Source organism: Trachypithecus francoisi, unplaced genomic scaffold (assembly GCF_009764315.1).
Source record: "Trachypithecus francoisi isolate TF-2019V2 unplaced genomic scaffold, Tfra_2.0 Lachesis_group17, whole genome shotgun sequence".
Lineage (NCBI taxonomy): Eukaryota > Metazoa > Chordata > Mammalia > Primates > Cercopithecidae > Trachypithecus > Trachypithecus francoisi.
The window spans coordinates 102,967,930-102,993,765 of record NW_022681462.1 but is presented as its reverse complement, the minus strand read 5'-3'; the positions used below and the strand labels follow the sequence as shown (position 1 = coordinate 102,993,765).

The 25,836-nt window shown below is 47.0% G+C and overlaps 2 protein-coding genes across 2 annotated transcripts; one reads left to right on the top strand and one right to left on the bottom strand.

The window, feature by feature from the left end:
- Window positions 1-10,621: 10,621 nt before the first annotated feature.
- SOX11 (SRY-box transcription factor 11) lies at window positions 10,622-19,594 on the top strand. Its single transcript, XM_033176642.1, has one exon. The coding sequence runs from the start codon at window positions 10,954-10,956 to the stop codon at window positions 12,277-12,279; it is 1,326 nt and encodes a 441-aa protein (XP_033032533.1). The 5' UTR covers window positions 10,622-10,953; the 3' UTR covers window positions 12,280-19,594.
- On the bottom strand, window positions 14,472-15,960 carry LOC117062876 (translation initiation factor IF-2-like). The gene is made up of 3 exons (XM_033176754.1): window positions 15,932-15,960; window positions 15,669-15,848; window positions 14,472-15,246 (listed from the first exon to the last, which is right to left on the bottom strand). Exons 1-3 carry the CDS (start codon window positions 15,958-15,960, stop codon window positions 14,481-14,483), a joined length of 975 nt encoding a protein of 324 aa, XP_033032645.1. The 3' UTR covers window positions 14,472-14,480.
- Window positions 19,595-25,836: the final 6,242 nt, after the last annotated feature.

Below are 25,836 nucleotides of genomic sequence, written 5' to 3'. Positions count from 1 at the left end.
TAGAACTAATAAGATCCAGTGTTTGATAGCACAACAGGGTGACTACAGCCAACAATAACTTACTGTACATTTTAAAATAATGAAAAGAGTGGAATTGGAATATTCTTAGCCCAAAGAAATGATCTTTCCTTAGGTGATGGACACTCTATTTACCCTGATGTGATTATTATGCATTGTGTGCCTGTATCAAAACATCTTATGTACCTCATAAATTTTACACCTACGATGTACCCACCAAAATTAAAAAATCAAAAAACATTAAAAAGTATGTAAAAGAAAAAGAGGGGTCTATGGTTTGGGGGCTTCTTTTCTGTATTAGTTTGCTAGGGCTGCAGTAATAAATTAACACGCACTGGGTGGTTTAAGCAAAATAAATGTATTCTTTCACAGTTCTGGAGTATGAGATTGCAGTGTTGCCAGGGTGGGTTCCTCCTGGGGCTGTGAGGGAGGATCCCCACCAGATCTCTCCTGGGCTTATTAATGGCCGTCTTCTATCTCTTTATCTTCCTTCCACGCATGGTTCCCTGTGTCTACATTTCCACTTTTTTTTAAAATTGCAACAGTGTCTTGCTTTGTTGTCCAGGCTGGAGTGCAGTGGTGTGTTCTCAGCTAACTGCAACCCCTATCTCCTGGGTTCCAGCAATCCTCCCATTTCAGCTTCCTGAATAGCTGAGATGACAAGCCCACATCACCACACTTGACTAATGTGTGTGTGTGTGAGTGTGTGTGTGTGTATTTTTAGTAGAAATGGGTTTTTACAATGCTGCCCAGGCTGTTCTCTAACTCCTGAGCTCAAGTGACCCTCCTACCTTGGCCTCCCAAAGTGCTGGGATTACAGGTGTGCACCACTGCACCAGGCCTATTTTCAATTTTTATATTGGGTTTGGACCCACCCCATTGGCCTGGTTTTAAGTTGATCATCTGCAAAGGACCCATCTCCAAATAAAGTCCCACTCTGAGGTACTTAGGGGTTAGTTACACTTCAGAGTATTTATTTTGAGAAACATAATTCAACTCATAGCAGCCCATTCTCTGACACTTAAAGATTCCTGTCCTTCTCATATGAAAAATATATTTACCATATCCCAACATCTCCAAAAGCCCGAATGCAGTCCAGCGTCAAGCCTAAGTCCAAAATCTCATCTAAATATCTCATCAAATATGGGTGCAACTCAGGCTTTGATTCGCCCTTTAGCAAAATTCTCTTTCTGCTATGGATCCATGAAAGCAGACTACATATCTACCTCTAAAATACAATGATGGAACAGGCATAGAATAGACATTTCCATTCCATAAGGGGGAGATCAGAAGAGAAAAAAAAAAAGGTCACAAATCCCAAACAAGTCCCAAACCTATCAGGGAAAATTCTCTTCAATTCCAGACGTCAGAAGAATCTTCTCTGGCTAGATTATCTGCCCTCCGGTCCTCTGACCCTTTCATTGTCCCCTCACCCACTCTTGGGGACTTTGTGTGGGAGTCAAGACTTGTCAGCGCCAAGTTGTGGGTTTTCAACTTTGTGGGGAGTGCAGAGGAGACTGGGGTGCACAGAGACTGGAGTAAAACTCTCACCTGAATACGCAATGCTGGGGCCTGGCTAGAGCTGCCCTGGAAGGAGAGAGAGCAGTGGCCTCTCCCACAGTCAGGTGGTTCAAACCCTCTGGATATATCCCTGATATAGAGGGATATATAGAGGCATGTGGTGGAAGGAGGTGGAACACAGTCACCCTGGAATGACCCTGTCAGAGCAGGCGACGTTGCAAGTGATGATATCAAGGGCGTTTACACCTGGGAAGGGCACCCAAAATGGAATCTCAAGGAGTCATCGAGAGATGCAATTCCCCACAACAGAGAAGGTGGCCCTGCTGCGATGGGTTCATTCTTATAATGACCCACCAAGGGGACCCAGCAGCTGGAATCCTGGCATGTCATGGGGCATTTAGCAGCCAAGTGAGAAGCACACAGCATCAGCTATGTGAAGAAAGACCTTTGCCCCTTTCTCTTCCAAGCCCTTCCCGTCCCTCAGCAGCCAGAAGGCAGGATGGAGAGGCAGGAGTATAAAACATCAGAACTGCCACCTTGCCTCTAACTCACAGTCAGCCAAAGCTAGACCTGAGGGACGATCTCTAGGCTGGTGGGAAGAGAATCACAGAGCTGTGTCCTGATCACACCGCACTTCTTCCAGCCTGTCAAACGCACCATTGACACACCCAAGCACAGATCCAAACGGTGCTTGGGACCAAAGGAAAATCATGTTAATTTCTATTATAACATGGACTATCTGCTGCTGTGGGAGAAAAAAATAATGAGGAATCTGATACTGACCCAGGTTAAAAGAGCATTACTGGGTCTGAAGTAGACTGTGGATATCTGTAGGCAACTTGGATTGCTTTATGTGCTTTTCTTGTATTTCACGTTTCTACAGGAAATATGTGCTGCCTTTAAATGGAGGATGAGAAAACAATAAATATCACGAAGTAGCAAAGTCACAATGAAATAACTCTACTTTAAAATATAATAAACCCACAGACTTAAGAGAATGAAGCCAAAATAATTTTCCCTAGTTTATGAATCTATAGCAGTGACGTTTTTCGTCCTGGAAAAACGACATAAGGTTAAGTGCAGAACTGACCTTGGAAGTCATCTAGTCCAAAATGTTCATGCTACAGGTGAGGATTTTAAGGGCCAAAGTGATCAGCCCCTGTTCCTAAGATCACATGGCTGATTCATGTTAGGATGGGGGCAGGAGACAGAGTCTCCCTGGCTCAGACCCCACTTCTCTCACAGGCGTGTCTCTCTAAGAAGAAGCCTGGGTCCTTTTTTTTTTTTTTTTTTTTTTTGAGGTGGAGTCTCGCTCTGTCGCCCGGACTGGAGTACAGTGGCGCAATCTCAGCTCACTGCCAGCTCCGCCTCCCGGGTTTACGCCATTCTCCTGCCTCAGCCTCCGGAGTAGCTGGGACTACAGGCGCCCGCCACCTCGCCCGGCTAGTTTTTTGTATTTTTTAGTAGAGACGGGGTTTCACCGTGTTAGCCAGGATGGTCTCAATCTCCTGACCTCGTGATCCACCCGTCTTGGCCTCCCAAAGTGCTGGGATTACAGGCTTGAGCCACCGCGCCCGGCCTAAACCTGGGCCCTCTTGCCATCCATCCTCCCCACCTCCCACTTGTCTGTAAATACCCTTCGATTTTGCATGGCAGCTAATAGCTACTCTAATGATGACCACAGGTTGGTAGAATTTTTAGTGAACGTCCTCTCCAAGGAAAGGTCACTCTATTTCTTGTTGATGCTACGATTACTTAGACTTTAATGATTACCTGTGCTTCACACATCTCTGCCTATACCTTATATTATTTGGAATAACACAAGTAATGCACGTGTTTTCAAAGCTGACAGGCAGAGACAGAAAGAGCTATTGATGCCTCGAGGACCAGAAAGAAAAACAACAGCAGATACCTAAGTTCAAGAGTCAATTACGGCAAAATTTAGTTGATTACAGGACTCATGGGTCGCGGGGAGAGGGTAAAGCAACCTGGCCACACAGCTTGGTGATTTAGAAAGAGTCCTGGCCAGGGCTTTCCCTCACCGTGTCAAGGTGGAGGGGAGACGCTGCACCTGACAAAGCCAGTGATTCCCTGTTCCCAGTGAGGCCTATCCACAGCCACCTCCTGCACTTGTACTAATCAAGGGCCAGAAATCTACCGGACACATGTTTGCCTGAATTACCAGCTCTCCCTGTCCCCTCTTGTCTGTATCAATGGAAACAATGACACATTCATAGCTATTCACATGGATGTTTTCTCTAGCTAAGAAGTGATTAAGACAAACAAATCAGGATAATAGCCATGTTTTGAAGAAATCCGATTTGGCAAATTTTAAAACTGTGCTTTCAAAATTGACTATCCATTCTTTTTTATATTACACTTCCAAACACACACGCATACACACTTACAATCACACATTTGGAACCATACATGTCTTCTTTGGTGTATAAGACAAAGATGCTGATACAAAGGAAACAGTGTCTCCAGGAGACACTGGCTCCTCTCCCTTCATGTGTAGACTGCAACTCTAGGACTTGCACTCCAGCACTGGTGTAGGCTCTGCCTCTGTGTTTGATTTAGATGGCAGAGGGCAGGAGCAATCTCCCCACCCCAGGCCCTGAAGCGCCCCGCACTCTTTTTTGGAGCTGAGAAAGTACCACAGCAGCTGAGACAGCAGGCCACACTGGGTGATGGTGCAGCTTGCTCAACAAGAAAAATAACTGTTTGGAGGGAAATTATTTAACTCCATTTAAAAATTCCCTGCATTGTCTAGTTAAATGTCTTTTTTAAGAACATATTCCTCCCACTGAAAAATGGTTGAATAAATATATTTTAATAAAAATAAGGTTTATTTAAACTGTAAAAGATAGGAAGTTCTAGCCAATGCCTGGTGAACAGGAACAGTGTGAACATGTGAAACAGTGTGATCTGAAACCACAGACATCCCTCTTGGAGTTAGCTCCAATGTTGCATGTGTATATTCTGTGTGTGTATGTCTGTGTGTGTGTGTGTGTATTCATTTGCGTGCTGGGTCATGATATAAAAATGCATTTCATGTGTCAGGTCATAGTCAAAATAAGTTTGGAAGCCCCTGCCCTGTGCTATCCTGCCCTACTGATCCTCTGTGTTTTCCTTAATTGTGACAAAGATGAAACTACAGACGCAGAAAGAGAAGAGTCATGCTTGTTTGCATTGCAAAGGGAAGTGGATTTTGTCCTAATGGTGAAGGGCCTCCCGAGCAAACCTGACGTTGGCAAGTCCCATGGTCCCTGTTGCATGTTGGAATGAATAGTCTGTCTGCAGAGTGGAAACAGGGAGATCAGTTTGGTGACCATAACTAAAAAGTGTGTAGAGCATAGAGGAAAGCTGAAACATACACTGAGGGTCAAAACACGCAGGAGGAAGTGAACTTAGGAGTGACTGGAGTGGGAGAATTGCCTGAGCTTACTGGGGTATGTGAGCAAATATGAAAATCCCTTCATACAGTAATAGTGTACACAATAGTGACAGTATGCCAGGAACTCTTTCAGGCACAGAAGAAGAAATATTAAAATAATAAAAGACTCCATTTGTAAACATCCTATTGTGCGTAGCACTGTTCTAAGCACTTCATATGTATTTAATCATTATAGCAATTCTAACAAATCAAGCAGGACCTGGACTGTGTCTCTGCATGCGTGGGGGAGGCGGGGAGAGAGAGTGTGTGCGCGCGTGCACATGATGGAATGATTACTGGTATCCTATTTTACAGACTGGAAAATGAAGTCACAGGAAAAGTTAAATAACTTGTGCAAAAGACACTATCAAGAGAATGAGAAAACAAGCCACAGACTAGGGGAAGTTATTTGCAAAAGACATGTCTGAGAAAGGACTGTTACCCAAAATATACAAAGAAATCTTAAAGCTTCACAATAAGCACATGAAAAACCTGACGAAAAGATGGGCGGAAAACCTGAAGATACATATTACTAAAGAAGATATACAGAGGGCAAGTAAACATTTGAAAAGATAGTCCATCTCATATGCCACTAGGGAAATGTAAATTACAACGACAATGTGATAGCACTTCACACCGAGTAGAATGGCTAAAATCTAAAATAGTGATGACACCAAATTCTGGAATAGATGTAGAACAGTAGAAACTCCCATTCATCGCTGTTGGGAATGCAAATTGGCATAGTCACTTGGGAAGACAGTTTGAAAGTTTGCTATGAAATTATACAACCCCTTACCACACGATAGAGCAGTCTCACTCTTTGGTATTTACCCAAGCAAGTTGAACACTTACATCTACACACAAACCTGCACAAGGATGCTTATAACAGATTTTGTTCATCATTGCCAAAACATGGAAGCAGCCATGATGTCCTTCTGTAGGAGGATGGATAAACTGTGGTATATTCAGACAATAGAATGTTATTTATTGCCAAAAAGAAATTAGCTATGAAGCCATAAAAAGACATGGAAGAACATAAAATGCATATTGTTAAGTTAAGGAAGCCAATCTGAAAAAGCTACATACTGTATGGTTCCATATATTTGACATTCTGGAAAAGGCAAAACTATTGCCATGGCAAAATAATCAGTTGTTACCAAGGGCTGGGAGGGGTGAAGGATGAATAGTGGGGTGGAGCATAGATGATTAGGGCCATGAAAATAATCTGCATGACACTATAATGATGGATATCTGCCATTATACACTTATCCAAATCCACAGAATGTACAACACCAAGAGTGAGCCTAATGTGAACTATGCACATTGGATGATTATGATGTGTCAATGTGGATGCACTGATCATAAGAAATGTACCACTGTAGTGGGGCATATTGACAGTGGGGGTGATTGTGTATGTGTGGGGATAGAGACTATGTGGAAGGCTCTGTACTTTCCATTCATGTTTGCTGTGAACCTCAAACTGCTCTAGAAAATAAAGTCTATTTAAAAAACAGAATATACATCTCATACGAATAGTTTGAAAAGACATGAATTTTGGAGGCAGTACTTTTGTGGAATTCTCTGGGCATTGATAACTAAAAGTCAAGTGCTACATGGTGAGAGCCACCAGGGGAAAAAGAAAAGATATTGGAACCAGAATTTTCAATCCGAGGCAGAATGCTTCAGAGCCATAACTCTGAACACCTAAGCCAGTGTTTTTCAAACTTCAGTGGTGCCTCATTAATAGTGCAATTCAGTGGGTTTTAACTAGCATTTAAAGAAATGGAATGGAATAGAATAGAATAAAAAATAGTGCGAATTGCACATAAAAGAGAGATATCGATTTGTGACACTTTGGTTTCTGCTTTATATGTGTATAGCATGAGCACCGAGTCATGATGTAAAAAGGTGTTTTATAAAATAGGTCACGATCAAAATAAATTTCAAAGCTGCTGCCCTGTGCTGTACTGCCCAACTGCTCTGGCTTTAATGGATCACACTCTCTAGTGGGTAATTCAGAGAATAAATGAGTTAAAAGATTAACAACATTATTTTAGCTATTGAAGCATGTTCTGATGAACCAAACAGGGTAACAGCATCCACTGGTTCATTGTGTGTGTGTGTGTGTGTGTGTGTGTGTGTGTTCAAGGTAGGATTGTTCAATCTATACTAATTACCAGGTCTAAGGAACACTTAAGAAGGAATGTCCAGTAGACAGAAGATACCCAGATCCAAATTCGGGATTTAGGGCTGAAGCTGAGATAAATAGATATAGCTAACAATGAGGAGTGAACTCGTTTCAGGAGACTAGGTAAAGCGAGAAAAAAGGAAAGGATCCTACCTTATAACTTCATTTCAGAGATGGGGAATGCATGTGGTTGGAATGCTTCTAAAAATGGTGTTCAATCAATCAAATAAGTCAAATATTTACCCAGTGATATTTTTAGCATATTATTTGCTTAGAAAAATGCTTCTTACCTAAGAAAAAGGGACAATTCTTACTCTGGCTGTGTTATAATTTTAAGAGATATCATGAAATATCTCTTTATGTAATAGTCCTTTTACATGAAGTTTTCTTTATAAAGATGGAATTATGAAAAGACAAAAATCTCAGTAAAAATAGAGTCATTTGTGACTCTAATCAGATGTGACTCTTAAGACTCTGAATATTATGCATCCAACAATGTTTATGGTTAATAAACAAACTACATATCTTGCTTATAAATAAGTACATAGACAGACAGACACACAACGATGAAGTGAATATTGGCTCTAAAAAGATAACCAATGGTCCTAGTTATGATATACATTCAGTGGTTTAAAAAAACAGTAGACATATTTCCATTTTACTAAATTTGATTTTCAAGAGGTGCATTATTAAAGGCCATATTTTCTATTTGGTAGCCTAAAATTCCTCTAAATAGTTGGTTACTGTTAATGTGGCGAACACTTGTTTTCAGAAGTAACTATTATTTCTGTAAGAAGCATGCATACTCTCAGACATGTTCCCATATTTTTAAAAAATGTTATACTTACTTAAAAATTTTCCCTTAGGGAGCAAAAAGTAACGTATACAGATTATTATTTTTTTCATTACTCGCTCGACTACGTCTAACAACATTAAATATGTGGGGTGAGTCCATGCTACAAAATAGCAATCTAGTTAATCTTTTGTGAAAATTGCCTGGCTTCTCCTACATTACAGGGGGATTCAGCTGTAGTACCCGCCTGTACCGCCTTCAGTGCCTGCTTTAGCAACCCCAATCTTTGCTTTATCTTCTTCAACAAATGGCTCATGTTGCCTTGAACAGAAATTACGTTTCTTGTTCGAAAGAGCAGATTTTAACTTTTATTTCCTCTAAAAAGATCGCAGCACTATGAGAATAAAATCTTTTATTTTCACTCCCACTATATTCAGATCATTCTCATTTTAAAGCTAAGCATGATTTTTGCTATAGCATAAAGATAGCAAATAAATATGGAATTTGCCAAAGATTTTCAAATGCATTCTCTTTCCGAGGCCAAAATGGTAGGTGCTCTCACACTTTGCAAGCAAATAATGAAGCTGAGCTGAAACATTTCAATCCCTTTTACAGAGTGGATTTGCCCTGCAGTTGTGGGGAGGTGGGTGTAGATTCACCTTGTGCTCCACCCCACCCTCCCTCCCGTGGTGTTCCCAATAGCTGAAAAACGTGTGAGGTAAGAGAAAAACAAGACCTAGTGCTCGCCGTGCGGGAGTGAAGATGAATTTTCACACACTGCCTTGGATTTTAGACATCTCCAGACTTTAAGTCACCCAGTATGAATGACTGTAAATTCTTTTGGTTCCTATGGCCCTGAAAAAAATTGCCAGCATTACCAAGATTTAAATTGGTCTGAATATTCCAAGTACTGAATGCAGTGTTTTTCTTTAGGATGAGTAGGGGAAGTGGGTGACGGGGGCGGGAATGGGTTATCGCGATGGCGGTAATTTTTTCAAATAATGAAAAGATGGTATTATTTTATGATATTAGAGTCCTCAGAGAAGATCCAATACTTAAGGAATGTAGTATTATTTGCAGGAGGGCACCTGAAAGGAAGCAGATTTGGATAGTTTTCCCAGTCCTACACGGCTGATCTATCTGGTGAAGGGATCCGGGCAGTGTCTTAAGAACTGCTCAAAGTTCCCAGATACCCAGCGCTGGGGGGTGTGGAGAAGGCGAGGATGGCGACAGACAATACCTAGGAAGCGGTGGTGTTCTTTAATTGCCCCCAGAATATCTGTAGAGGTAGCAGGGACTCAATAAAGAAACACAAAGGAGACGAACACGGCGCGATCGCCGGGGTGCGCGGCTGCTCTGTGGGGCCCAGCGCGCGCCCGGTCGCGGCTCCCCGGCCGCCAGCGCACCTTTCCACCTCCAGGGGAAATATTTAGACTGGAAACTCGAGTGCACCTTATTTTTCTCTTTGGTTTATGAGTGACCCAGAAGGCTTCTAGCTCACACTCGCAGGATTTCAGGACGAGACTGCCGGAGAAGAGCTGGCGACCGAGGATGGGGGAAGGACAAAGAGGAAGAGGAGGCCTGGGAAGGAGAAAGGAGCGGCGGAGGGGCGGGGAGAGGAGGGGAGGAGGGGGCGGGGAGAGGAGGAGCGGGGAGCAGAGGGAGAAGGGAAGGAGGGCGCCGGGCCCCTCGCGGGGACGCCGGGCGGGGCGCGGGCGTGCTGGAGCCTGCGGGACCCAGACCCCGCTCCGGAGCCAGCCCTGGGAGTGGCCAGCTTGAACCCGAGGGCCCCGCAGACCGTTACTCCGGCCCCCGCCCGGGGCGGGGCTCGCGGGGGCGCGGCGCAACCCAACCCGCACAGCCGCGTCCCCAAACACCACCGAGGAGGGAAAACAGACGGAGAAAAAGGACAAAACAGAAAAATGCAAACGGGGGAGGGAGCTCACCGCCTCTCGAGCTTTTAAATTGATTTCTTTGCCTTACAAAAAGGGAGAAAAGGAAAAGGAGAGCAGAACCCACGTGCCGGGAAGGTTGTTGTCTTCAAGCGCCACCTTCCGTCGGCCAGGGCCGCCGCGGGGCTACCGGGCGGGCTCGGGGCCGGGACGCCGGGGAGCGGCCGAGCCCCGCGGGGGACACGCCGGTGAGCAGCTGCGCCCACCCCGGGGCAGGCCGGGCGCGGCGGACTCCGAGCCGGGCAGAGGCCGCAGTCTCAGGCTGGGCGCGTACCCGAGTGTGTGCACAAGGGGAGTGAGCGCGCGCCGTCCGCTGTCGCCGTCGGGCCTCCGGGGACTGGGCACAAAGGTGCGCGGGGCCTCTCCCGGGACCCGGTCCTCGGTTCGCGCCGGCGCCCGGCCCAGCCCGGTTCGCCCTTGGCCGCCCGCTCCCCGTGGTGCCGCGCGCCGCTTCCGAGCATCCCGGGGAGAGGCGCATCTGTGCACACACGCGGATTTTTTAAAAATAACATATTTCTAGACATACCTCCTCTCCCCCCCACCCCCATCTTTGCAAAAGCAGCCCGGAGGGAGGGGTGGAGGGGCGGGGCCTCCGAGTTAATAAAGGGAGATGGGCGGAGCCGGCCCCCAGCCATTGGCTAGCCGGGGGAGTGATGTCACCCATATGACACCGTGATAACTAGTTGAGAGAGAGACCTCAACTTTTTGCAGAAGGAGCGCGCGCGCCTGGGTGAGCTCGGGGTCCGGCTCTTGCGGTGGGAGCCACGAGCCGGAGAGAGGGGTCCCGGGCTGCCTCGACCGCCGTCGCCACCGCCTCTCCTGTCGCGACCGCAGCTCCCAGCGCGCCGGCGGCCGTCGCCGCCGAAGCCACCGCAGCCGCTGTGTGCAGCCTGGAAGGGGGGGCGGGGGGGAGGGGGGGAGCCGAGAAAGCGGGGTGCCGAGGACTTTGCAACTTGCCCAGGAAGGTGGAGGGGTGGGAGGGGGAGGGGGACCTCCGCACGAGACCCAGTGGCCCGGGTTGGAGCGTCCAGCCCCGCAGCGGATCATGGTGCAGCAGGCGGAGAGCTTGGAAGCGGAGAGCAACCTGCCCCGGGAGGCGCTGGACACGGAGGAGGGCGAATTCATGGCTTGCAGCCCGGTGGCCCTGGACGAGAGCGACCCAGACTGGTGCAAGACGGCGTCGGGCCACATCAAGCGGCCGATGAACGCTTTCATGGTGTGGTCCAAGATCGAACGCAGGAAGATCATGGAGCAGTCTCCAGACATGCACAACGCCGAGATCTCCAAGAGGCTGGGCAAGCGCTGGAAAATGCTGAAGGACAGCGAGAAGATCCCGTTCATCCGGGAGGCGGAGCGGCTGCGACTCAAGCACATGGCCGACTACCCCGACTACAAGTACCGGCCCCGGAAAAAGCCCAAAATGGACCCCTCGGCCAAGCCCAGCGCCAGCCAGAGCCCGGAGAAGAGCGCGGCCGGCGGCGGCGGCGGGAGCGCGAGCGGCGGCGCGGGTGGTGCCAAGACCTCCAAGGGCTCCAGCAAGAAATGCGGAAAGCTCAAGGCCCCAGCGGCCGCCGGCGCCAAGGCCGGCGCGGGCAAGGCGGCCCAAGCCGGGGACTACGGGGGCGCGGGCGACGACTACGTGCTGGGCAGCCTGCGCGTGAGCGGCGCGGGCGGCGGCGGCGGGGGCAAGACGGTCAAGTGCGTGTTTCTGGATGAGGACGACGACGACGACGACGACGACGACGAGCTGCAGCTGCAGATCAAGCAGGAGCCGGACGAGGAGGACGAGGAACCGCCGCACCAGCAGCTCCTGCAGCCGCCGGGGCAGCAGCCGTCGCAGCTGCTGAGACGCTACAACGTCGCCAAAGTGCCCGCCAGCCCCACGCTGAGCAGCTCCGCGGAGTCCCCCGAGGGCGCAAGCCTCTACGACGAGGTGCGGGCCGGCGCGACCTCGGGCGCCGGGGGCGGCAGCCGCCTCTACTACAGCTTCAAGAACATCACCAAGCAGCACCCGCCGCCGCTCGCGCAGCCCGCGCTGTCGCCTGGGTCCTCGCGCTCCGTGTCCACCTCCTCGTCCAGCAGCAGCGGCAGCAGCAGCGGTAGCAGCGGCGAGGACGCCGACGACCTGATGTTCGACCTGAGCTTGAATTTCTCCCAAAGCGCGCACAGCGCCAGCGAGCAGCAGCTGGGGGGCGGCGCGGCGGCCGGGAACCTGTCCCTGTCGCTGGTGGATAAGGATTTGGATTCGTTCAGCGAGGGCAGCCTAGGCTCCCACTTCGAGTTCCCCGACTACTGCACGCCGGAGCTGAGCGAGATGATCGCGGGGGACTGGCTGGAGGCGAACTTCTCCGACCTGGTGTTCACGTATTGAAAGGGGCGCCCGCTGCTCGCTCTTTCTCTCGGCGGGTGCAGAGCTGGGTTCCTTGGGAGGAAGTTGTAGTGGTGATGATGATGATGATGATGATGATGATGGTGGTGTTGATGGTGGCGGTGGTAGGGTGGAGGGGAGAGAAGAAGATGCTGATGATATTGATAAGATGTCGTGACGCAAAGAAATTGGAAAACATGATGAAAATTTTGGTGGAGTTAAAGTGAAATGAGTAGTTTTTAAACATTTTTCCTGTCCTTTATTTGTTCCCCCCTCCCTTCCTTTATCGTGTCTCAAGGTAGTTGCATACCTAGTCTGGAGTTGTGATTTTTTTCCCAAAAAATGTGTTTTTGTAATTACTATTTCTTTTTCCTGAAATTCGTGATTACAACAAAGGCAGAGGGGGCGGGGCGGGGGAGGGGAGGTAGGACCCGCTCCGGAAGGCGCTGTTTGAAGCTTGTCGGTCTTTGAAGTCTGGAAGACGTCTGCAGAGGACCCTTTTGGCAGCACAACTGTTACTCTAGGGAGTTGGTGGAGATTTTTTTTTTTTTTTTCTTAAGAGAACTTAAGGAACTGGTGATTTTTTTTTAACAACAACAAAAAAAGGGACCATTGCAACTTTTGTTAATTTAATTTTTTTTTTTTTTTTTGGAGGGAGAAAACTGATGTCTTCTATGCATCCGATTCTTAACAAAACTGCAGGGAGCTTGAAAAAATGCAGACTGTACAAACGCTTACAAAAAAAAAAAAAACTGTGAACTGACTTAAGATCAGAGTTTACTTTTCAGATCAAATTGTTTATGGTTTTACAAATGTGATTTCTACTTGCCAACTTTTTTTTTGTAACTTGTTCCCTTATACCTCCTTGATTGAATACCAGACAGCCTAGACCTCAGTACAAAAGGTATTGAAACATTTTTGATACATAACAGACCTCAGTCTTTTTTAAAAATTAATATATTTTCAGGCGTATTTTTGTACAGTGAAAAGGGAACATTCTTGCTGTGTTTTTTCAGTAAGACTTTCAGGCACTTCTTCCCTTTTGATTTCTTTTTTTTCCTCTGTTTTTTAGCATGCAAGTATGTTGGTACGTTATGTCCTGGTTTAAAAAGGATTAAAATTTTAAAATAATCCTTGCATCTAAAGGCCTTGTGGTTTAAAAAAAAAAAAGCAAACTTTTTTTTGTACAGCTATAGTAGAGATTTGTTCAATATTTGTAGGTAAAGATTTATTGAAAATGGTGATATAGACCTCAGAGCTGTTATCTTAGTTTAAAGATTGTATATGTACTGTACTATAGTAGGACTTTATGTATCTCATACGCTGTGATGTGGATGGGGCCCCAGATGGAAGGTTTGAAACTGGATTCTCGATTTTTAGCAAAAAAGAAAAAAAAGGCACATAGTTTAAAAAGTTTCTCATTTTGTGCAATATAATCTAAATAAAGTACAGACCATCTGCATATTTTGTAGCAAATGGTGGCAAAGCAGACTCAATGCACTGTCGACATCATTGCCTGTTTTTTTTTTTTTTTTTTTTTTTGTGCTGGAAGTCTGTATCTTGACAATTTTAATAAATCAGCTGGAACTGATAGAAACTCGCATCGCCAATAGTCTCTATGGAAGTCAAAGTGGAGGTCCCGTTGTCGCAGAGCATTCGGTGGTGAGGCTGTTGTGTGCGCGGAGGGGGGAGGTGGCCGGAGAGAATTCTACATTTAGGGGGTTAGGCTGAAAAGTGTTCAATTGGCAGGCTGATTTCTTTTACCTCTTCCGCTGGTTGTGAAAGACAGGGGAAGGGTGTTCTTTCTCTCTGCCCTCCCTTTCCATCTCCAGCTCCCCATTTCCTTTCTCACCTCCTCCACTCCCTGCCTCTTCTCCCCACCCACCCTGGCGGGCGGGCAGCGCGGAGGCTCGAGAGCTGGCCGGGGAGGGGCGGACGGAGGGGCCTGGATAGCCAGCTCGCTTGGTCGGGGTCCTGTTAGCTGGGGCTTGTGTGTTCTCTGCGGCGGGCCGCGTCCCCGCTGAACCTCGCGGTGACAGCCGCCCTGGGCAGCGAGCGCTCGGGGCACTTCTATCCCCGCCTCTCAAAGGGTGGGGACAGCCGTTTCCAGATTTGAATTTTTTCTGTTCTTTATTTTTAACGCTGCATCTTCGCGTGTGCTCAGAGCTGGTTGTTGGCGGAGAACGCGGCGCAGTTTTTGACCTCTAGCGGTGAAGGGGGAAGGGGAAGAGAAGTGGTCGGTGTCTGTTTCCTTCTGTCCCCGGGGCCGTGGAGCTGTCGGAGGGAAGAAGGACGGTGCGGGGAGGCAGGGAGCGCGGGGCGCGGCGGGACCCAGGCTGGGAGCGGGAGGGAGGTGGGAGTTGGGGGAGGACGCGGCAGGCTGGCCGAGGGCACCCCGAGCAACATGGCACGGCCTCTGTGCCATCCGAGTCGCGGCCTCCGGGGTGCCGGGGAGGGCCGAACCACTGGTGAGGGCGTGGGGAGCAGGAGGTGGCAGAGGGCGCCTGGGCGGTCGCCCGGGACGCAAAAGGCAGAGCCCTGCCGCTCTGCGTCCCGGTGCCTGGCTCTTCTTGCCTCGCCACCGCGTGCTCCTGGGCGCGCCCCGCCGCGGGCCCTGGAGGGGCGTGGAGATACCAGCGCTGGCGTCCCGGGCCCGCGGGCCGGGGAGGGAAGCCTCGGGGCTGCGGGGTGAGAGGAAGAAAGCAAACCCGGGAAGCAGGCGGCCGCCGCACCCGCGCACCCCGGGCCCTCACCACGCCCTCCCCGCGCGCCGGCTCAGGGGCTGCCCCGGAATCAGCTCCCCGGGGGCCGCCACAACAAAGGTGGATCCCCATCTTGATTGTTCTCCAGGAGCCTCTTGGGGGCTCGGGCGGCGGCGAGGGCGCGACCCATCCCGCTGGCTCTCCCTGCTCGCTGAGCGCCTTTTGCCTGTCCACACCCCCTCGCTCCCCACCATTTTTCCTGACCGGCCTGTGTCCCCAAGCCCTCGCGGCAGGCCAGGGCAGGCGATCGCGGCCGGGCACGCGCGCCCCGGGCTCCCGCCCCCCTTCTGAGCCTCCTCCGCCTCTTTCCGCTGGGGCTGGGAGGAGGGAGGCTGGGAGGCTGCTCGGGGCCCAGCGTGCCAGCCCCGGAGTTCAGCCTCTTGAGCTGCGGCGCCTGCAGCGGAGGAGGTTTGCAGTGGCTAATTGAAACTCGCTGCAAAATCACCACGACTCTTTCACCTACTGAAATGATTGACCGAGGTCTGGCCTTCCATTTTTACTGAGATTTGGCGAGACCGAATGGAAGCGTCCGCACAGTAACTGCAGCTGCTAGGCCAAAGGGGCCCGAGCGCCCTTCCCTCCTCCCCCTCCCGCTTGCTTTTGCCTTACTAGATCTTACCACCACCTCACCCCCGGCCCCGCGACTGCGAACTCGGGCCTCTCACCCGCCCCGCAGCCTCCCGCTCTGGGCGAGCCTCCTCCCCAGCCCCCACCCCTGGGATGCGAAGCCAGCAAGCTTTTGCTGCAGATGGACAGGTTTCTTTTCTGTGGCTTTTTCCTTTCGATAAACCATCAGATTTCAGTAGTACACTTGGGAAAAGAAGGGGCTGATGGCGTTAACCAGGTTCTCAGTATAGAACTGGATTTCTGGAGTTGTTTACCTTACCCCTCACCCCCTCAACATGTAGACTAATGCAGCCATTGGTGGTACATTTATTTTAGCCACGAATAATTAAACCAGCGGTTTACAATTGACACTTGCTCCGTGCTGGTGATTTTATGTGGCAGCCCTCTGCTGCAGTTCCGAAACTTGTTGACAACGTAAACCCATTGATAGGCTGATCTATGTATTTTGAAAACCTGAAAACTTGGCATGTATTTTATGTTTTAATCATAGATGAATCTTGGACATCTTCTGTGGTGAAGTGGAAACTTAAGTAAATTAGTAAAGTAATAATTTGGCCTCAGAATGGGAAGAGATAGTCAAGATTTTTTTTTTTTAAAGCCATGTGGCCTAACTTGATAGAAAAATAAAAGTAATTGGTTGGCAACCTAAATTTAAAACCTGTTAGAACTCAGGACAGGCGCTTCAATGCGCTTTTTAACAATATTTAAGGCTGTTTTGATGAGTGCATTGTGAGAATCATCTTAATGAATTCTTTTTTGAATGTCTAAAACATAATATAATATACAAGGTATTCTTGCCACTGGATAGTCTTCAATAAAAGTTTAATTGATTTTTTTGTTGTTGTTGTTGGTCTCTTAAGTAAGTCTTATTTTTAACTAAGCATTGACAGAATATCTTAAAATGGTAACCTGGGGGTGGGGGGTGGGCGCTGTGTGCACGGCAGCCTAGCCAGTGGGGATCCTGCTGTTTATTATAAGTAGTTCACAGACTCTGATGGCATTTTGGTAAGCTTTCCATCTTTAAGAAATTGAACCAGCATTCTCTTATTAATTCTTTAAACTGTGGAAGTAATTTCCAGTTCTTACACTCTGATATGCATCCCTTTTATTTAAAAAAAAATGCTAATAAAAGGCAGTGTACTTAAACTGTGCTTTGCAAATATTATGTATGTTATGAATGACTACAGACACTGGGCAAATTATTTGTAGAATGATTATCCTTTAGCTAGAGAAAGAAATCATTACAACTCTTTTGGGCAGAGATGTTTCTTTTTAATGTTAATTAAGGGGAAGGGATTTAAATATGCATAAATGTAGCAGTCAGGGTGATTTAGTTGTTTTTTTCTTGAAAGAAAAAGACTCAAAAGACAAGACTTATTTTTCTCTTCTCTGGGAGTTGAAATCATAATCATCTGATACTAGCACAGTACAAGAAATTTACATTTGTTTTTACTTCAGAATTTAAGTGACTTTTGCCCAAGGAATTTGAGAAATAAGGCAAATAAGTTGCTCTATTTTAAAGTAGTCATTCAATATAAATATATTATATCAATCTTAACTTTCTTATTCTCTGATATGATTAATAATATGTATATTCTTACTTTTCTTCTAATGGGCATATGTATCCTTGTGGACACTTTGAGAGAGGTTTTCTTGGACTCTCCCATTTATAGAATCTTTATACTCTTTTACTGTGTGGTTCCCTGCTTTTAACAGATTTCTGAGGCAAATATATTTGTGCTTTTTTCTTATGTAGGAAGACCAGCGAAAATAGTTTACTGAGTTGTCAATTTTATCAGTAGATAGGAAACTTTCTTTATTACAGTTTCAGGGAAGATTTTTTCAGGATATTTCTCAGTTATTCTAAGGGCCAAATTTTATAAAATTTCCATTAGGAATGTCAGTTGCAAATACCCTTTGTATAGCCTAAGCCTGTGAGGATAACAAGAATGAGCCTTACCTATCCTAACACAGGAATTTACAAGTTCCCAAAGTAACCGTCTCCATGTAACTCTTGACATACTTTTCTGAGATTTGGCTTATTTTTATTATTGGTTCTTTCTCACTGTTCATTCTATTTGATTTATTCTATAACATCCCCTTTTATTTGATGATCTGGAAAATTCTGCTCTTTGATAACAACTCAGGATTTTTTTGTTCAGTTTTGTTTTTTGCCCCTTCCTGTGGAGCCTACGTTTTCAACCACAATAAAGATGAAACGAAATTTATGAAACTGAGCTCTCTTCCATTTTACTTACTGCTGGCTTTTTTTTCCCCTTGATTCCTACCATATCTTCATTTTTTTTATTGTATTTATTTAACACTACCTATATCCATTAGCTGCCTAATTAGTTTTATCTGTTCCATGTGGATGCAGTGAGTTTATAAGAGAATTTCACAAACAAGTAGTTTTTTAGTGAACTTAAAATAAACAGAATTTTAAAGGAGACCTATTTTTATACTCAATAAAAGCACAAAAGTGCAGAAAGTATAAAATGGCTTACAAAGGGAGACACAAGTTCATAATGTTCCGTGTATAAAAGTAATAACTTTATTGGGTAGAGATATTCATACAAGATCTAGCACCTCTGCCAGTGCACAGATAGGACTGTTTTAAATGATTTGGGAACTTCTAGTTGCCTGCAGTTGCAAACAGAGAACTTCTCTACAGAGAAACAAACCACTAAAAGCAATATGATCGAGTTGAGATGTGGTTTCCAACGAGCAATTGGTGAATTTAAGCAACCTGGATGTGCATATGTGGAGGCTCCCGTCTCACTGTTTGATCAAACTTCTTTTATGTAGTCACGTAGACTCCATTTTCTCTGCTGTGAAAATGACTAAATAAAGCAATATGACAAAAAGTTTAAAAAGGCATCAAAAATAGGATTTCCTCTAGGCTCCTCGAAGAGATTTCTTTAATACGATACTTGTCTTACTTTCTTCGACACATTACATTTCCCCTTCCAAAAAAAGCAGAACAACTGGAAGTAATTTATCATATAAAGAATTTTGATCAAATAGATATTGACAAAGGGCCCTCTGTCACATTTTTCTTCATCCAGCTTTTGTTCAAAAACAGTATGCCTCCTCCCTTGAATCACATAGGGAGAAACGTTATACGCCATTCTCATTAATTTCCCATTTTGTCTACTTTTACTCTTGTACATATGTTGTGGGTTTAAGAGTCTTTTGCATTTGTTCTGTGACACCTTTTTTTGAATTGACTGTTTTAAAACGGAGGCCTATTTTTTCCGGTTTGGGACTCCTAGTGGTTATGGCATCCCATAATGCTTCGTGACGGCCACCAGGACAGAACCACCTGATGTTTTAGAGCAGTTTTCAGCATGACACTGTTAACAAGTGTGTATTTTCCAAGGCCACATGAAACTTACTTTCTTAGCCACTCCAGGTTTGGGAGCAGAAAAGCTGAAAAACCCTTTTGTGTAGAAGTCTGAGTGGTTTGTGGGGGGGACCTTTTTTAGAGTTTGCATGCCAGCGCACGACCTATTGCTGTGAAACAGAGAGAGGGTAAAGCTACCTGAGGCAGTGCGCTGGAGGATGAAGTGTTTGATAGCACTAGGGGGGAAAGAAAATGCATGGCAAAGTTTCGTCTTCTCGTAGACTATCTAGCATGCAGAGTGTAGTGTGTTGAAACGGTGTATGACATTGCTGTATCAAAGTTGTAAAATTAAGCATTATTTATTGAAAACTATGTATTTTTTTGTAAAAACCTGATCACATAGAGAATATCAGTGGCTTGTGCTTGTGCTTCAATCGAACCAGCTTCTTGACCCACCCCCCCTTGGTATGCAGTGTTAATGCTCAGGGTTGAAAATAGTACACTCCAATGTCTCTTTTGCAAGAGTTTTTCACAGAGGATTACATTTGTTCAAAAGACTCTAATAAAATTGTGTGATCAATCTTCACTTGTGGTTTTTATGTGACTTTTTTCTAGTTTTGCATTTGATAACTGCTGTTTAATTCTGAAAATGTTGTCTCAAACCAGATGTTAGGGACAGGCTTGAAGATTCCTGATGTCTCAGCACCCAGCGCGGCTGTCAGCCTCGGCAGGAGGAAGCCCACGGAAAGTGAGTTTTCTGGGCAGGTTGGAGAGCTACTGACAGTGGGAATGCGTATGGTGATCACATCTCGATATATTAAACTGGCCGATAGAGCCAATAAAACCACAGACAAAGTGTAGAGGGGTAGATTAACATTTTTTGTCAGAAATGTTTGAAGTAGAAAACGAAGGAAAAATATCAGGAGCAATTGCTGCTATTGAATTCAATGCCAGCAAACTCCATTCCTTGGTGTCTTTTTTTTTCCTATAAACAATTTACAGTGTAAATGTATTTTGACATAGAAATCATTCTGTATTGAGATTCTTGATATAAAATGCTTTTATGAAAGCCTGTAAGTGATCCTTGGAATTATTATCAGATTTTTTAAAAGATGTGTTTACATGGTGAGTGTGTGTTGCATATTAAATTTGGTTTTGTAGAAATGTTTGTGTTGTATTCCAAAAAAAACTCTCAAAGTGTGCAATTAACACAACCACTCTTAGGTTCTTGGTTATGTCAATTTCCACTACCAACCAAAGAACAAATATCAGACCTGTCTATGGCAACTGTTTCTAATAGTAATATCATTTATTCAATGTTTTGACCTCATTTCAGAATATTTTTGAATGTCTTTCATCTTGGTAGGATTTTCTTTTTATAGCTTTTGAAGGAAACAAAACATAGACCCTGTAGAATTTTTATCTAGCAAAGAAGGTCCTTGCAGTGAACACTAATAGATCCTCAATATGTGTCAAATTCCCCATTGGGACTCCTTGTACTATTTGCTATACAATTTACCTTTCAGTGATGTGGTGTTTTTCTTAAAGAGATTTTTTTCTAAAATGTAATAAATTTATTGACCCCTTTGGTTAAAATGTCACTGATATAATTTTTAAGAAAACAAAATGTTGAAACATTGATCTTCTCCCAGTAAATCTAGGAGTGAGGGGAAGAGTTGATGGGATCTTTCCTTCAGTGATAGCTCATCTATAAATGTCCTAAATATAGTCTCCTCTCACACAATGTCACGATCCAAATATGGATAGTAATAGCCTTGTCAGAGAATATGCCGGTTCTCCACAAAAGTCACTTCTTTCATAAAATGAATAGCTTGGTGAACTTGAAAAAATTGAATCCTGATTATAACATTGGTCAGAGCACATACTATTTCATTAGAAATGCCGTTCTTTCGGTGTTTTGAGAACATGGAGGTCCTAGCAGAGCAGCTCTTCGTGCCACTTTATATTCAGTCTTTTGATAGCACTGAACTGCAGAGCTACACATTCTGTGACCTATGATCAAACAGACAACTGGATCTAACATGAGATCTCACTTTTTCTAGTTCATGAGAAAAAGTTAGGAGAGAGAAGATTTTTGACCCTTTAAAGATTTCTTTCTGTTAAATCATCACCAAGGTGCATTTAGCTTGTGTTTAAATACCACGGGTGCCAGTCATTTCTGCTATCCTTATTCTGTTCTGAAGGATTTTGCAAACTCACATTTCCAGCTGGATTAAATGACCATGTTCCGCTCAGTGCCCCTTGGCTACTAACCAAAGAGCAGCTCAAGGACTATAGGCTTGCTCAGAACCGGGACTCACTCAGTCTGTCCTAAGATTTGAACTGCACTGATAATCAGGCTTCTCAGCCCCAGATTTGCAGTTAAGAAACACACACACAGGCCTAGTTCTTGGTGAGAGTGGAGTTGGGAGGCCAAGAGGAACTCTGAAGCCTGAGGTAGCCACCACAAGCTGAAACGAGGAGGTTGGAAACAGGAGGAAAACCTAGAAAGCAGAGAAATGGTAAGGGAGAACCACAGGAGCCCTGAGAGGAGGAATCTGGGGTATCTGGGAGAGGCGGGCTTTGGCAGCCCTCTGCCCCAGCTCTGTGGGATTTCCTGCAGCAAATCTGTGGCCAGGCTGCTGGCAGACTGGGAGGTATTTGGCTATTCCTTGTTACTAACAAAAACATAATTTTTTATTTGAATGGCAACAAAGCCAGACAAAAAATTACATTCCCTTTGCTCCCTTGCAGAGAGAGATGACCATGTGACATAGTTCCCATCAATGAGGCTTTAGTGAAAGTTTTTCACTGAGCCCTCCAGGAAAACCCCTCCACAGGTAGGCATACATAGTGGGTATGCACCTTTCTGCATTTTTTCTTCCTTCCATCTGGGGTGTAGGTGTAGTGGCTTGAGATGCAGGTGTGATCTTGTGATCAGGAAAGAGGAAAAAGCAATTTCAGATTCCTCGAGCAGCCACGACAAACTTGAGCCACTGAATCACTGCCAACTGCAGCACTGTGTTTGAGTAAGCTACAGTTACTTGGATCTAAATGTAGCCAAACCAAAACTCTAAAAAGCTTCTATTTTCCTGGGATTATTTGAGTGGATTTGTGTTTCTCTTCCCCCACTGAGTAAAACTACAAAGAGTTTAAATAGCTGACTGGAAAATGTTAATACATAGAGAGACTTTAGTAAAACTCATAAAAGGTGATGAAAATATTTTTAAAACAGGTAAAGAGAAAAAGAAAGAGATGTCCGGGCGCGGTGGCTCAAGCCTGTAATCCCAGCACTTTGGGAGGCCGAGGCGGGCGGATCACAAGGTCAGGAGATCGAGACCATCCTGGCTAACACGGTGAAACCCCGTCTCTACTAAAAAAAAATACAAAAAACTAGCCGGGCGAGGTGGCGGGCGCCTGTAGTCCCAGCTACTCGGGAGGCTGAGGCAGGAGAATGGCGTGAACCCAGGAGGCGGAGCTTGCAGTGAGCTGAGATCTGGCCAGTGCACTCCAGCTTGGGTGACAGAGCGAGACTCCGTCTCAAAAAAAAAAAAAAAGAAAGAGATGTCAAGAATTTTTACAATCACAAACAGGACACCGGGTTTCCACTTACATTTCAGGTTTATTTTATATAAATATTTCCATTAAGATTTGTTTGAGAATTGCCTATACATTTGCAGGGCTTCTCAGCTGGATGACGATACAAGATCACTCTTCGTCTTCACATGTCAAGCATTTCCTGATTCCATTGCTAGCATGTACCTCTTCTGGGTGCATAGTTTCTCATTAATCTAATCCTGCCAGATTAAATTAAGCTTCACTTGATTCGGTAGATGGCACCTTCAAAATGAAGGGGCCCTCAGATACTATTTACTCCCATTTTTTCCTAACAGTTAAAAATTTTGGTTTTCCAACTCATAGAGTATTGCAAGCAATAGACATTGAACACCAGGAAGGATGAGAGGGCAAGAGAGGGGTGAGGGGTGAGAAATTACTTATTGGGCACAATGTACATTATTTGGATGATGGTTACAATAAAAGCCCAGTCTTTACAACTACACAATATTTCTATGTAACAAAACTGCACTGGTACCCCTTAAATTTGTACAAAATAAATAAGAAATGAAAGGCCCATATAAGCACGCTTTCTCGAAAAAAGAAAGAAGTATCACAAGTGATATATTTAGAGTGGTGAATTGAGAACCTGAAGAAACAGCCAGAAAAAAAAAAAAGAAAAAGAAAAAGAAAAAATGATTACCAAGGCGGCTATAAAACGCAAACAAAAAGCTAAAAAGTCTGGGATAATTTAGTTTAGAGATAAACAACTCTACTCAAATGACCCCTGGGTGCATCACTGTGTCAGATAATGTTACAAAGATCAGTGTTTATCATATTGACACTAACTTCTCAGAAGACTCTTGCACCATGTTCATTATGGCTATTTACAGAGGCAGGGAAGTATGAAATCTTGCTTAAGTATTCTACTGGACATTTTAAATGGAACTAAGACGTTTAGGAAGAATCACTTTTGCAAAACCCTCTCACTTGACAGTAGTCTCTAAATGAAAGGATTTTTGGTCCAAGAGCTAGCAGAAGATAACACAGGGAAGAAGCCTATGCTTTGTAGGCACTAAAGAGGTGGAACAGAAGACTCCAGTGAAGTCACCCCATGTGGCTGAGATCCTACAGTTCAGTCCAAGTCTGCACAATCCAGAAGATGGAGCAGAAGCAGATGAGATGGCTACAAAACTGGTGGGAAGGAGTAGTGCCAGCCCAGCCCCAAGAAGGGAGGCCAGGGTGGAGGAGCTGAGAAGGGGTGGAGGAGCTGGGCGGCTGGGGTAGAGGAGCTGGGAGGCCGGGTTGGAGGAGCTGGGAGGCTGGGGTGGTGGAGCCCAGGAGGCCAGGATAGAGGATCCAAGGAGGCTGGGGTGGAGGAACTAGGGAGGCTTGGGTGGAGGAGCTAGGATGCAGGGGTGGAGGAGCTGGGGCGACCGGGGTGGAGGAGCTGAGAAGGGGTGCAGGAGCTGGGATGCAGGGGTGGAGGAACTGGGGAGGCCAGGGTAGAAGAGTTGAGACCTAGGTGGAGGAGCTGGGGAGGCTGGGGTGAAGGAGTTGGGAGGCTGGGATGGAGGAACTGGGGGGCAGAGGTGGAGAAGCAGGAAGGCAGGGGTGGAGGAGCAGGGGAGAAAGGGGTAGAGGAATAGGGGAGGCCAGGGTGGAGAAGTTGAGGAGAATGGGGTGGAGGAGCAGAGGAGGCAAGGGTGGAGGAGCAGGGGAGGCCGGGGTGGAGGAGTTGAAAAGGAGTGGAGTAGGGGAGGCCGGGGTGGAGGAGCTGGGGGGTCTGGGTTGGAGGAGCTGGGGGGTCAGAGTGGACTAATAGGGAAGGTTGGAGTGGAAGACCTGTGGAGACTGGGGTGGAGGAGCAAGGAGGCTGGGGTGGAGGAACTGGGGATGCTAGGTTGGAGGAGTTGGGGGGACTTGGATGGAGGAGCAAGGGAGGCAGGGGTGGAGGAGCAGAGGAGGCTGGGGTGGAGGAGCTGAGAAGGGGTGGAGTTGGGGAGGCTGGGGAGGAGGAGCTAGGAGGCCGGGGTGAAGGAGTTGAATCGGCCAGGGTGGAGGAGTTGAAGAGACTAGGGTGGAGGAACTGGGGTGGCCGGGGTGGAGGAGTTGTGGAGACTAGGGTGGAGGAGCAGGGGAAGAAGGGGTGGAGGAGCAGGGGAGGCAGGGGTGGAGCTGGAGGAAACGGGGTGGAGGAGCCGGGGAGACCAGGGTGGAAGAGTTGAGACCTAGGTGGAGGAGCTGGGGAGGCTGGGATAAAGGAGCTGGGAGGCTGGGGTGGAGGAGCTGGGAAGACTCAGGTGGAGAAGCTGAGAGGACCCGGGTGGAGGAGTGGGGGTGGCAGGGGTGGAGGAGCAGGAAGGCTGGGGTGGAGGAGCAGTGGAGAAAGAGGTGGAGGAATAGGGGAGGCCAGGGTGGAGAAATTCATGAGAATGGGGTGGAGGAGCAGGGGAGGCAGGGGTGGAGGAGCTGAGAAGCGGTGGAGTTGGGGAGGCTGGGGTGGAGGAGCTGGGAGGCCAGGGTGGAGGAGTTGAGGAGGCTAGAGTGGAGGAGTTGGGGAGAAAGGGGTGGAGGAACAGGGGAAGAACGGGTGGAGGAGCAGGGGAGACAGGGGTGGAGCTGGGGGTACCGGAGTAGAGGAGCTGGGGATTCCAGTGTGGAGGACTTGAGGAGACCAGGGTGGAGGAGCAGGGCAGGCAGGGTTGGAGGAGTTGAGGGGACCCGGGTGGAGGAGCTGGGGAGGCCAAGGCGGAGGAATTGGGGAGACCAGGGTGGAGGAGTTGGGGAGTCCAGGATGGAGGAACTGGGGAGGCCGGGGTGGAGGAACTGGGGAGGCCGGTATGGAGGAGCTGAGGAGGCCGGGGTAGAGGAGCTAGGGAGGCTAGGTGGAATAGAGGAGATGGGGGTGGAGGAGTTGGGGGGCTGGGGTAGATAAACAGGGAGGCAGGGGTGGAGGAACAGGGTCAGCCTTTCCTGGGGACGGCAGCTGGGACAGCCACACCAGGTAGGGCACACTGGGTGGAGCTGGTGACGGCAGGATGAATTCAACGTGAGTAAAACATGGAATTTGGTTGCGTTTGGAGTAAGGGAAGAACTGGTGTCTGTGAGTCTGATGGCGAACTGGGCAGGTGTGACCTGGAAGGGTGGGCAGGTGGGGCAGGGCGCCCCGGAGGGAGCCAGGAGCCAGTCGCTGCGCACCGAACGTGCCGGTTGTGCCTGGGACTACCCTGGGCAGCGCCGCTCCCGGCCTGCATGGGTCCCGTGGACGGG